At 43.3% G+C, this 14,199-nt stretch overlaps 1 protein-coding gene across 6 annotated transcripts in view; it reads left to right on the forward strand.

The window, feature by feature from the left end:
• Positions 1-4,426, forward strand: part of usp19 (ubiquitin specific peptidase 19) — a 215,667-nt gene extending 211,241 nt beyond the window's left edge. For 4 of the 6 annotated variants that reach the window (XM_063068283.1, XM_063068282.1, XM_063068287.1 and 1 more), the window contains one exon: positions 1,955-3,782. In XM_063068283.1, coding sequence (XP_062924353.1) covers positions 1,955-2,188 — 234 coding nt within the window. In that variant the 3' untranslated portion in view covers positions 2,189-3,782. The other 2 variants (XM_063068286.1, XM_063068285.1) reach the window with 2 other exon arrangements.
• The last annotated feature ends 9,773 nt before the right edge of the window (positions 4,427-14,199 follow it).

Genomic DNA, 14,199 nt, shown 5'->3' on the forward strand with positions numbered 1-14,199 from the left:
GTGAGACTGGACACAGTGTTGTAGAGACAAGAGGAAACTGTAGTGAAAATTGAAAGCACTGCAACTGACAGCAAGCCCAACAGGCAAGAAGGATATTCAGATTATTAAAAGTGTTCCAGTAACAAGTCATAGAGAACTGCCTTCAGTCCATCTAGTCCATGATAAACTACTGTTCTGCCATCCACCTACACCTGGACAGTAGCCCTCATAGTACATCAGTCTTCCTTGTTTCTGCCCCTGGCTGAAATCTCAGCATCTCACCATAAATTGTTAGCTCTGTCCAAGTAAACCTTGCACATATTCCCAGTGTGACTAACTCCTTCAAGCTGAATAGTTCTAACTGATCTTAAAGTTACTATGCTGCTTACAACATTGTGGACACCAGGGAAATGTCCTTGTTAAGAAGTACAAGAATTTAATTCTGACCTTGTAGGCTGTGTTTGTATAAGAAAGCTTGCTCGGACTGACATTGTATTGCTCCAAATTTGAACTGCCTTGTTTAAAATGGGGGCATTTCCTTATGGATTAAGGAAACACTATTATTACATAAAACTTTTCTGTAGTCCCCTTGTGTCATTCAGCTAGAGGAAATTTTGCCTTTTTCTGTGGCCTTGTTATTTTTCCTGCTCCTTTTCCCTGTCTCCACAGAAGTAGTGAGGAGAAGACTGGGAGATGCATTCTAGCATTTTGTCTCGCTTTGAACCTTTCCCTAACATTAGGTAGTTATTCAACAAAGCAGCATCCCACTGAAGCCCTGTTCCCTTTACACACACAGAGAACTGTAGTGATCATGTGTGGGACACAACTTCTCAACAATTCTACCCAGCACATTAACATCTAGATATGGTGGTGTAACAAATCCACCATAGTTACCATTCAATTATAAGGTAACTAGAATATCTTTCAAAAAAGTTTTAAACACAGCTGAATGCTTATATTTACATAGTTGGTGTTACTTTTATTGCAGCGATGTTACGTATATTTAACATTAAATTAGACCTTTGAACCTTTGATGTTTACACAATTGTATTTTATCTTGTTTTCATGCAGTCCAATAACTTAAGGCAGGCTAACCTGAGAGTAGTGCTGCTTTAAAATCTGGGTGGCAGGTTCAAGTGTTAAATTCAAGTTAAGCTGTAACCTTGCATGACTGGCCAACAGAGCCGTCAAAGACAGTTTGTGTGTTAACCAAGCTTACTCTCAAATGAGCCTGACCCTAAGTCAGGCTGAATATTTTAACCTGGTTTATCATTGGCATCTTGGAATGTACAATATGTTCTGCAGCAATATTCGTGAAAAGTGTGTCCCACTTAATTCCAGTCACTAAGTAAGTTTGCAAAACGACTGGCTTATGAATCTTTGATCCTTCTCACTGATTAGGTCCAACAATGAAGCATTCAATCAACAGTATTTGGGACGGAAATGCAGGTCGTCACCACGATCCATTCCTTGTAAAGATGTTCTGAGGTGCAGCGTAATGGTGGATTGAGTCTACCTTTCTGCATCTGAATGAATACCCACACTGGCCTGAAACCTTGAGTCCACATCTAGTGTATTGGGCTTTGATTTTTTTTTCATTTAAAAAGAAGAAATGTTTTCAATATCTGTTTTCCTTCATTTGACACAAATGTTAATTGTGCGAGGCAAAGTGTGGAGTCTGTGATAACACTGCAAATGTACCCACCAGCTCTTCATGTGCCAGCTCATACTTACACTTAATGTGCCCAGGGCATCACCTTATATGCACAGATGTCTGCACATTTGTCATATCCATTTTACCTTAACATGAAAGTATTGAACCGGTCGTTTTGTTCAAATGATTGTCACAGAACCTCTTGCACATTCCTGGCTTACTGTGTCTAAGGTAGTTGTGTTGCTTTTGAGAGCGAGTTAGTGAAGGCCTGTATTACAACTGTTCTATTGAGAGGCTGACAGGAGTTTCCACAAATCGCAGGCTTCTCTAATATGGCAGGAGCTGGAGGCAGAAGATACTGGGGAAGAGGCACCACGCACACCAGGCAGGCATAATCAGGGACTTAGGCCACTGCAGTCTCGGATCCACGAGGAGCTCTCAGGAACCTGGCTCTCAGACTACTCAGACCAGGATTACATCCGATATTTTGTCCTCAGCACTTTTGCTGCCATGCTAGCTCTCTTTGTAAATGTCCTGTATCCTCTGCTCATTTAGCACCTGTGTATCACAGTAGTAGAGGGAGGCAGCAATTGTACATACTGCCTAACCGCACTTCCACAACACCAGCCCCCTCTGTGTCTCTTGCATCCCGCCCCATTTTCACTGTTGTGATTTGCACGGTACATCCATAGGGTTCCAGTTATTTGTGTACTCCCAGTTGTACAGCACACAGCTGCCTTGTTTTCCCACAAATTATTAATTTTTTAATAGGGCAGTGCTCTAAAAACTCTGCGTACCCGCTGTTCCATCTGTGAGCCACAGTGTTGGGCTGTGAGAGTTAGCGATGACAGCTTCACTGACTAAAACTGATATCGTGGTTCTTAAAATTAAATGAATAAAACTTGAATACTGGTAGTCTTGGACCTCTGCCTACTGATTAATCCTCATACTTTTTTAATTATAGTTTAGAATTTAAGGATTTCCGGTTAATAAACCTCTGAAAGCAATGTGAGATTTTGTTTTGTCCCATGAAACACACTGAATGTTGAACAGAGAACTGTTTTCTCTGTGCTACTGAGATCCACGCAGCCTGCACCACACCACCCACCCAGAGCCCTCCTCCTCCCCAGAGCTGGGCGCCTCCCGTCCCCCACGCCCGCGCGGCTGGAGACCATCCCGTCCCCCACGCCCGCGCGGTTGGAGACCACCCCATCCCCACGCCTGTGCAGCTGGAGACCACCCCACGCCTGCACGGCTGGGTGCCTCCCATTCCCCACGCCCGTGCAGCTGGAGACCACCCCACGCCTGCGCGGCTGGGTGCCTCCCATTCCCCACGCAGCTGGGTACCTCCCATTCCCACGCCTATGCTGCCAGGTACCACTGTCCTGCTCCTTTCACACAGAGGCAGAGCCCGTCTGCCTCTCACCCTTGGCTAGTGGGTGGAGGGACAAGTACAGGTGAAACTACCTTAGCTGGCTGTTGAACATCTGCTTGCTGGGGCTCAGGTGCAACTATCTCATTCCATTAAAGGCCAGTTGAGCACTGTCACATTAAAGAGCTGAACTTGGAGCCTAAATGTCAGAAATCACTAATAAATTCAGAGCCGTGCAGAATGAGACAGCCTCACCTTTACCAAGCAGGGAATAAATATGTTGACTGTCTTTTTGCAGGATGTTTATATCTTGCATTGAAAATCTAACACTTGATTAGGATTATAAACTGCTGATCATTCATGCTCTGTTGCAAAAAATCCCTAACATTGTATCTCAAATGTTGCATGTAAGGGCTGCTTAATGGTGGGTGTGTGTGTGACTGACTGTCTGTCTGTCTGTCTTTGTGGCTGGGGGAGGTGGGGGAGAGTTGTTGGTTGTCACTGGATTGTATAAAATTAAATGTTACGATGATGCCTCTATCCACCAAATGTATATTTTCACATATTTTAAAAATTGTAATGTTGATATGTTTAAAGTGTGTAAAGCTGGGGAGTTTAAATCTGATTTATAATTTAAAATACTTTCACTCAGGGCGTTGATACTTGATTCTATCGATTTGAGCTTTAAATATGTTCCTTAAAATATATTGTGCAGTTGAATGCAAAAACCTTGTAATAAATTTTTATTGCACTTTTTCAGCCAACTTTGAGTTGCACAGCATTTCTGTACTCTCTTTTTGTCCTAAATTTTGGGATTGATATATTTACAGGCTTCTAGTCAGGCAGTGCGGGGGGCAGGTCTGGACCCCGAAGACGCTCCCCAGCTGACTGCAGACGCGGTGTCTGATTTGTTCACGCATCCAGCCGAGCACTGCACCCCGGCCTATGGAAACGTGGAGGAAGTAGACTGATTGTCCTGATCATGGGGACTGTGTATAAAAACTGCATGTCGCAGCAAGAGACCTGGCACTTTGGACAAAAAAATACAATCCCTCAATTCATAAAACTAATTTATTTCCCTTTTTCCTCCCCCAACCCCAACTCCCTGTACCTTCCCCATGCCTGTGTCTGGGGCCTGAACTGCAGCCGCTAGGAACAAGGTGGTTGGGGGTAATTTGTTTTGGTGTTTTGATGCTGTTCTGGGTGAGAACACTGCTGAAGTGGGTTTTTAAATAAGCGTGTGTGAATAATGATTCTGTTCCCAATGTGCACATGAATGGATCATCAGCACTGATGTGCTCTTTGTTCTGGCAATAACATCTGGGGTCATCTGTTTGTGATTATTGTTTCAGCTATTGTTTAAAACCTCTCTTCACGCTGCTTTATATATATATATATATATATTTTTTATATATATATATATATATATATATAAAAAAGGGTCCTTTTGATTTGTATAATGTTTTCTGAATCTTTGAAGGAAGGAAAAGCAAAAGGAAGATTGTTTTTGTTTGTATGCTTGCAAGTGAAGATGGTAAGCATTGGAGAGCAGAGGTACTGTGGTGCTCATCGGCATGTGCATTGGATTCGTGGCTCAGCGTAAACATAATTATGAGTGAGAGAAACGAGTCCAGAGGAGTTGTATTTCTGTAGTAAAAGGCATTGGTGTTAATCAGACTATCTGCTGGGTGAGAGGAGAATGGAGTGATTTCTTGACCTCCGTGTGCTCTTGTAATTGGTGATATTTTTGCATGAAGGTTATTCTTAATGCTTTTCCCCACCCCCTCCAGATCTCTCTGGAAAATTGGTGTCCTTGAGTGCTGAACCTCATCTCTAACTTGCCTATGCTTTTTGACATCTGTTGATGGTATGGAAATGCGCGTGTATGTGTGTGTGTATGTGTATGTATTTGTGTGTGAGGGCATGATCGCATTTTCCTTTTGTGATATCGGTGATCCGTCATTCGTGCAATTGGAAAGAAAGCTGGATGTCCTCTCAACACACTGGGCTCTACAAAACAACACAGCAACTCTTGTGCAGCCTGCTTGGATAGTAATTACAGCTTAAATTGGATCATTCAGGGTTTTCTTGCAATTCAGTTGCCCAAAAAATACAGTGCAACTATAATAACCAGCATTTTAGGGATTTCTGCCTTGTCATTTTATCCAACTAACTCTCAATTGCTTCAAGTTAAGTATTACCTGAGGGAAACTGCCCCACAATATGGTGACTAACGCAGGAATCAACACAATGCCCAATCTTCTGTCTATTCCTACTGCGGCTAGAAGATGTGTACAAGATGAGGCTGCTTTTGCAGCCAGTGGGCAAGGCTGACAATCACTGGGAGATGCCCAGTTTTGAATTACTGCATTTCCTTTTGTACCAACTTCCATTACTAAGGAGCAGCAACCATCGAGTTTCTGAAGCTGTTGTTAAATCCACAAGCTGACCCTCTATCTTCCCTTCCAATATAAATTTCCAAAGACACTTTTCCCTTACTGAATTGGTTTCCTACTTTATTCTCAAAATGTATTTGCTATAATATACTAAAAAACAAACTCCAGTGGGCTTGACTCCTGTCTCATTATTTCAGTAGCTGCATGTAATCCCCCTTTTAACCATGGTTTATTCAGAATTTTCTCTTCTCCCAGTGGATCTACGTGTTTAGAGATTCAGAGTAAGAGCCGTACAGACCAATATGTATGACCAATTAGGCCCTTATAGTAGGCTCCCCCTTCCACACAGCTGATGCACCCAAAGTAACGGCAGGAGTTGCCCGCCAGCTTTGAACTCAACATAGGACTGCCTTAGGGACTCCAATTCCGGATTTTTCCTCAGGGTTTACTCCTGAAGCCTTCCCCATGAGTGGGTTTAGCCACAAGGCAGTGGAGATTTGAGATCAGAGTTTTCCTTCTAGATGAACTGCCAAACATAGCTGATGAGCCCCATCTTCTCAAGGCAACTGGTTTTAAGATGCCAGTAATCTGCATTTGCCCCTTCTCCTGTCAGTAGAAATGGTTCTGCCGGGCTTGGTAGCTAAACGACACATGAAGGCTGGTAGCTGGACTATTTGAGGCACACACTATTGGGAGCATTTAATAGGTAGTGGGAGCTTATCCCCACTACCACTCCCCAGCTATAGCAACCTCAAGGAACCTGGTTGACCAGTATATAATGAATAAAAACCTCACCCCAGCCCTCCTCACTAGATATGTGTGCCACTGCCTTTTATTACTAATTCCTCATTGCCCTGAGAGGTAGTGATTCGCCTTCTTTCCAGAGCTCTTCAGCCCATTTTGGTGCAGACATTTGCAGGATTTAGACCCTGTCTTTAAGTACGTGAGGGGAGAGATTGGGTTCTTGATATCCAGTATGGAGTTCCGTGCATGGAGATGGTGGAGACATGATAGGACAGTGATTGCACCTTTCTCCTCTGATCCTGCTCATCTCTTCTAGTGAGTAAGTGCCTTCCTGAATAACCAGCGAGGGAAGATTTGGGACATGGTTATTTCCTGTTTTGGGGGAAGTCTAAGACTTGAGGACACAGTCTCAGAATACAAGGACATCCCTTTAGAACAGGGTTCAGGAGGAATTTCTTTAGCCACAGTGTGATGAGTCTGGAATTCACTGCCACACATCGCTATGGACGCCAAGTCAGTGGGTATATTTAAAGTGGAGATTGATAGGTTCTGGATTAGTCATGGCGTTACAGGGAGAATGTGGTTGAGAGGGATAATAAATCAGCATCATGGAATGGCAGAGCAGACTCGCTGGGCTGGATAGACTAATTCAGAACCTATGTCTGATGGTCTCATGTCAGAAAGCCACAAGACATGTTGGGAATAGGAAAGTAAGCAAAATCATTTTTCTATTTTTATGCAAATGGCCTTAAATGCGTGGACTTTAATGTGTTATATCGGCAGTTAACAGGCACAAGCTGAGTTTCCGGTGGGGATGCAGGCTAGGAATGCCATTAGGTACAGAGCCCTCGGACACTGCCTCCAACTTCCTGAAGTGCACTTAAGATTCTGAAATGTCTGACAGAAGAAATTATTCTGTTTCAGTTCCTATTCACAGATTGGCAGCTTTTTTTTTAAATAGTAGAAAGTGTGCATAACTTCACTTTTCTCAATCTTTTCCTCTTCATTCCCCCTATTGTCCCAACATTTCAATGTCCTTCCCCTACCTTGCTCTTTCCCTCTTTCATGCTCACTTTCCAGCTGCACTCTCTTCCCCCCTCCCACATATTCCTCCCCTTCCCATGTGCACGCCATCTTTTTCTGCTTTAAACACTACACCAAAGCTGTTTACTGATTTATAGTTGCCCTCTCTCGCTCTCTCGCTGTAGCCCCAGCGTTATCAGAAGTTGTCATAGTCGCTGCCTTTCTAAACATTTGTCATGAAGAAGAATTGTTTACTTCAGTTTGATCTCATCTTGATTAAACACGATAGTTCTGCTTTTGTCTTATGGATTGCTGTGCTCATTTTTGATTTTATACTGCATTTTGCTAAGAGTTATTTTCAAATACTTTCTCCATCTGGGGGCACAGACTCAAACTGAATTCTCCACTTGACGATTGACCCTGATTATTAATGACCTACCTTAGGAGCTCCAGTGCTGGCTACAATCTGGCTGAAATTTGGAGCAGGTGTGACATGGATAAATTGCAGTGATGTAGAGTCATAGTGCTCTGCAGCACAGAAACATGCCCTACAGCTAATCTAGTGTGCCAAACTATTAATCTGCCCAATTCCATTGACCTGCCCTCTATGCCCCTCTCATCCATGTACCCAATCAATGTTTCCATTAATCTTACAGTCAATCCCACTTCCACTGGCATCTCATTCTACACTTTCATCGCCTTCTGAAGGTCCCCCTATATGTTTTACTTTTCAAGTTTAACCCATGACCTCTAGTTCTAGTCTCACTCAACCCATTGGAGAAAACACTGCTTGCATGCATTTCCAACCCTAGATTGTCCTCTCAAGGTGCATTAAATTCCATCTGCCGTTTTTTCAGCCCATATTTCAGCTGGTCCAGACCCCACTGCAAGCTTTGATCATCTTCCTTCCTGTCCACTATGCCCCTTAGTGTCATCCACAGATTTGCTCATCCAGATCATTAATGTAGATGACTAACAACAGAGGACCCAGTACTAATCCCTGCGGCACTCCACTAGTCACAGGCCTCCAGTCAGAGAGGCAACTGTCTACAACCACTCTGGCTTCTTCCACAAAGTCAATCTCTAATCCAATTTACCATCTCATCCTGAATGCTGAGTGACTGAACCTTCTTGAACAACTTCCCATGCAGAACCTTGTCAAAAGCCTTACTAAAGTCCATGTAGACAGCATCCACTGCCTTGCCTTCATCCACCTCAAAAAGATTGGTTACCTTACACATAGCCATATTGACTATCCCTAATCAGTCCTTGTCTATCTAAACACATATCCAGTCCTTTACCCACTACTGATGTCTGGCTCACCACCCTATAATTTCCTTGCTTTAAACAACAGACCATTAGCTATCCTCCAATCCTCCGGCACCTCATTTGTTGCTAAGGGCATTTTAAATAATTCTGCTAGATCCCCTGCATTTACCTTCCACAGGATCTGAGGGAGAGTTGATGCTGTTTTGCCTCACTTCTATAGCTTCTATGTCCATCTCCAGAGTACATTTTTTTTTTAAAGCAGGCTTTCTTATTTTTACGAGGCTGAGTTGCTAGCTCGACGCTCAACCCTGCACAGATGGAAAGCGTGCAAGGGAGCCGGCTGGATTCAATCTCAAGAGCCTTCTCTCCGAAGTCCGGTGCTGATGCCGCTACGCCACCAGCCGGCCCTGAGTACATGCAGATGCAAAAAAAAAATGCATTGAAGATCATTTTTTCTCCATTCCTGATTAAGGGTCACGGCCTGAACTGTCAACTATTCCCTTTTCCACAGATGCTGCCCAACCTGCTGAGTTCCTCCTTTTGTGTATGTTGCTTTGATTTCCAGCATCTGCAGATTCTCTTGTTCAAGATCTCCCCCATCTCTTTTGGCTCCATACATGGATTACCATTCTGATCTTCCAGAAGAACAATTTTGTTGCTTACTATCCTTTTGCTCTTAATATATCTGTAGAAGCCTTTAAGATTCTCCTTCACCTTGTCTGCTCGAGCAACCTCATGCCTTCTTTTAGCTCTCTGCATTTCCTCCTTAAGTGTTCTATTGCATTTGTTATATTCATCAAATTTCTCATTTGCACCTCCTCTTTAACCAGGGTCTCAATAATCCTCAAAATCCAAGGCTCCCTTAACCTGTTAAAGTTGCCTTTTATTCTGACAGGTACATCCAAACTCTGTTTCTACAATTTCACTTTTGAAGGCCTTCCATTTACCAACTACACCTTTGCCGGTAAATAACCTGTCCTAATCCACACTTGCTGATACCATCAAAATTGGCCTTTTTCCAATTTAGAAAATAAACACGAGCATCAGACCCATCCTTCTTTATAATTAACTTGAAACTAATGGCATTATCACTTGGTGCAGAATGTTCTCCTACAGAGACTTCTGTCACCTGCCCTGTCCCATTCCCTAATAGCAGATCAAGTATTTCACTCTCACTCACTCATTGGAACTTCTATGTGCTGATGAAGGAAACTTTCCTGAGCATATTTGACAAACTATCCCATCTAGCCCTTTTTACAGTATAGGATTCCCAGTCAATGAGGAAAGTTAAAAATCACCTACTATAACAACCTCGTGTTTCTTGCAACAGCCTGCGATCCCTCTCCAAGTTTGTTCCTCTAAGTGTGGTCATCCCTTTCTTACTCCCCAGTTGCATCCATATAGCCTCAGTAGAAGAGGTCAGTCTGTCCTGACTGAGCACTGCTGTGAAATTACCCATCTCCCTTTAATCCCTCCCACTCTATCATGTCTAAAACAACTGAACCCCGGAACACTTGAGCACCTGGCCCTACCCCTCCTACAACTAAGTCTCACTACAATGTCATAATTCCACGTGCTGATCCATGCGCTAAGCTCATCCACCTTTCTACAATATTTGCATTGAAATAGATGCAACTCAGAACATTAGACCCACCATGCTCAACATTTTGATTCCTGTCTTTGTATATAGGCTTTACTCCATTCCCCACAAACACTATTACCTGTCTCTCTGGTTCCCAGCCACCTCAACTCCAGTTTAAAACCCTCCCATGCAGCACTAGCAAACCTTCCTGCTAGGATGTTAGTCTCCCTCCAGTTGAGGTGCAAACTGTCCCATCTGTAGTGGGAGAGCCCAATGATTTCAATGTTTCCTTGTTATTTAAGCAACAAGTGCTCCTTTTACGCAGAAATGGAACACAAGCATTTCTACTTTTCTGAAATACATTTTGATATCATCCATACTTTCAATAGTAACCCAGTCCATAAACTCCAATCTTCGATAAATATCCTTTCCTCTTTGCTGCAAGATACTTCACCTGCCCGTGTTTAAATGCTTCCAGTCGGTAATCTTTGGATTGGTGCCTCTTTCCATTCATCTTATTCATCCTGTTTTTACTGCTTGTTGCTTTTCCTATTCATCTTTTAATCATTTATCTTTTCTATTCATGCACAAACCAAACTATGTTGTAGTGGCTTTTCACCCAGTGATCCCCCTTTTATCTTGCCCACCTACCCAGCATCATTTAACTGCCTAAGTGTCTATTGCTTTCCTGTCACAAGCGTCCCCTGCGCCTGCACTAATTTACATTAATTTACTGGCTTTAGTTTCCAATTTATCCACGTTTCCATTTCCCTATTGCAATAGAATGGACAGAATGCTAAAAAGTTCTCTGCAATTCCTGAGTTTAAAAGAGTTTTGCTCTTCTGTAGGAATACTACCCACCACATGTAGTGCCTGAAATCCTTTCTTAACCTTAATGTCCATGAGAAACCTACAGGGATGAAATTACTAACTGCTGGAAACACTGAGCTGGTTAGGTGGCATCTGTGGGAGCATAAACAGTATCATAGAGCACTACAGTACAGAAACAGGTCCTTCAACCTATCTATTCCATGCTAAACAGAGGGATGGGAACCAGTGCAGAGAGACAGAGGGGTGTAAAGTGAGCGTAGAAGCAAAAAGTACAAAGGGGAAAAGTAAAAGTGGCAGGCCGACAAATCCAGGGCAAGCATTAAAAAGGGCTAAGAGAGTTGTAAAAGAGTGCCTGAAGGCTTTATGTGTCAATGCAAGGAGCATTCGTAATAAGGTGGATGAATTGAAAGTGCAGATTGTTATTAATGATTATGATATAGTTGGGATCACAGAGACATGGCTCCAGGGTGACCAGGGATGGGAGCTCAACGTTCAGGGATACTCAATATTCAGGAGGGATAGACACGAAGGAAGGGGAGGTGGGGTGGCGTTGCTGGTTAAAAAAGAGATTAACGCAATAGAAAGGAAGGACATAAGCCGGGAAGATGTGGAATCGATATGGGTAGAGCTGCGTAACACTAAGGGGCAGAAGACGCTGGTGGGAGTTGTGTACAGGCCACCTAACAGTAGTAGTGAGGTCGGAGATGGTATTAAACAGGAAATTAGAAATGTGTGCAATAAAGGAACAGCAGTTATAATGGGTGACTTCAATCTACATGTAGACTGGGTGAACCAAATTGGTAAAGGTGCTGAGGAAGAGGATTTCTTGGAATGTATGCGGGATGGTTTTTTGAACCAACATGTCGAGGAACCGACTAGAGAGCAGGCTATTCTGGACTGGGTTTTGAGCAATGAGGAAGGGTTAATTAGCGATCTTGTCGTGAGAGGCCCCTTGGGTAAGAGTGACCATAATATGGTGGAATTCTTCATTAACATGGAGAGTGACGTAGTTAATTCAGAAACAAAGGTTCTGAACTTAAAGAGGGGTAACTTTGAAGGTATGAGACATGAATTAGCTAAGATAGACTGGCAAATGACACTTCAAGGATTGACGGTGGATATGCAATGGCAGGCATTTAAAGGTTGCATGGATGAACTACAACAATTGTTCATCCCAGTTTGGCAAAAGAATAAATCAAGGAAGGTAGTGCACCCGTGGCTGACAAGAGAAATTAGGGATAGTATCAATTCCAAAGACGTAGCATACAAATTAGCCAGAGAAAGTGGCTCACCTGAGGACTGGGAGAAATTCAGAGTTCAGCAGAGGAGGACAAAGGGCTTAATTAGGAAGGGGAAAAAAGATTATGAGAGAAAACTGGCAGAGAACATAAAAACGGACTGTAAAAGCTTTTATAGATATGTAAAAAGGAAAAGACTGATAAAGACAAATGTAGGTCCCCTGCAAACAGAAACAGGTGAATTGATTATGGGGAGCAAGGACATGGCAGACCAATTGAATAATTACTTTGGTTCTGTCTTCACTAAGGAGGACATAAATAATCTTCCAGAAATAGTAAGGGACAGAGGGTCCAGTGAGATGGAGGAACTGAGCGAAATACATGTTAGTAGGGAAGTGGTGTTAGGTAAATTGAAGGGATTGAAGGCAGATAAATCCCCAGGGCCAGATGGTCTGCATCCCAGAGTGCTTAAGGAAGTGGCCCAAGAAATAGTGGATGCATTAGTGATAATTTTTCAAAACTCGTTAGATTCTGGACTAGTTCCTGAGGATTGGAGGGTGGCTAATGTAACCCCACTTTTTAAAAAAGGAGGGAGAGAGAAACCGGGGAATTATAGGCCGGTTAGCCTAACGTCGGTGGTGGGGAAACTGCTGGAGTCAGTTATCAAGGATGTGATAACAGCACATTTGGAAAGCGGTGAAATGATCGGACAAAGTCAGCATGGATTTGTGAAAGGAAAATCATGTCTGACGAATCTCATAGAATTTTTTGAGGATGTAACTAGTAGAGTGGATAGGGGAGAACCAGTGGATGTGGTATATTTGGATTTTCAAAAGGCTTTTGACAAGGTCCCACATAGGAGATTAGTGTGCAAACTTAAAGCACACGGTATTGGGGGTAAGGTATTGGTGTGGGTGGAGAATTGGTTAGCAGACAGGAAGCAAAGAGTGGGAATAAACGGGACCTTTTCAGAATGGCAGGCGGTGACTAGTGGGGTACCGCAAGGCTCAGTGCTGGGACCCCAGTTGTTTACAATATATATTAATGACTTGGAAGAGGGAATTAAATGCAGCATCTCCAAGTTTGCGGATGACACGAAGCTGGGTGGCAGTGTTAGCAGTGAGGAGGATGCTAAGAGGATGCAGGGTGACTTGGATAGGTTGGGTGAGTGGGCAAACTCATGGCAGATGCAATTTAATGTGGATAAATGTGAAGTTATCCACTTTGGTGGCAAAAATAGGAAAACAGATTATTATCTGAATGGTGGCCGATTAGGAAAAGGGGAGGTGCAACGAGACCTGGGTGTCATTATACACCAGTCATTGAAAGTGGGCATGCAGGTACAGCAGGCGGTGAAAAAGGCGAACGGTATGCTGGCATTTATAGCGAGAGGATTCGAGTACAGGAGCAGGGAGGTACTACTGCAGTTGTACAAGGCCTTGGTGAGACCACACCTGGAGTATTGTGTGCAGTTTTGGTCCCCTAATCTGAGGAAAGACATCTTTGCCATAGAGGGAGTACAAAGAAGGTTCACCAGATTGATTCCTGGGATGGCAGGTCTTTCATATGAAGAAAGACTGGATGAACTGGGCTTGTACTCGTTGGAATTTAGAAGATTGAGGGGGGATCTGATTGAAACGTATAAGATCCTAAAGGGATTGGACAGGCTAGATGCAGGAAGATTGTTCCCGATGTTGGGGAGGTCTAGAACGAGGGGTCACAGTTTGAGGATAGAGGGGAAGCCTTTTAGGACCGAGGTTAGGAAAAACTTCTTCACACAGAGAGTGGTGAATCTGTGGAATTCTCTGCCACAGCAAACTGTTGAGGCCAGTTCATTAGCTATGTTTAAAAGGAAGTTAGATATGGCCCTTGTGGCTACAGGGGTCAGGGGGTATGGAGGGAAGGCTGGGTTCTGAGTTGGATGATCAGCCATGATCATAATAAATGGCGGTGCAGGCTCGAAGGGCCGAATGGCCTACTCCTGCACCTATTTTCTATGTTTCTATGTTTCTATGTTTCTAAACCATTTGTCTGCCTAGCACCATTGACCTGCACCTGAACCATAGCATTACCCATCATATTGGAATAGAACCCACGTTCACCACTTATGC

Source organism: Mobula hypostoma, chromosome 15 (assembly GCF_963921235.1).
Source record: "Mobula hypostoma chromosome 15, sMobHyp1.1, whole genome shotgun sequence".
In the NCBI taxonomy this organism is placed as follows: Eukaryota; Metazoa; Chordata; class Chondrichthyes; order Myliobatiformes; family Myliobatidae; genus Mobula; species Mobula hypostoma.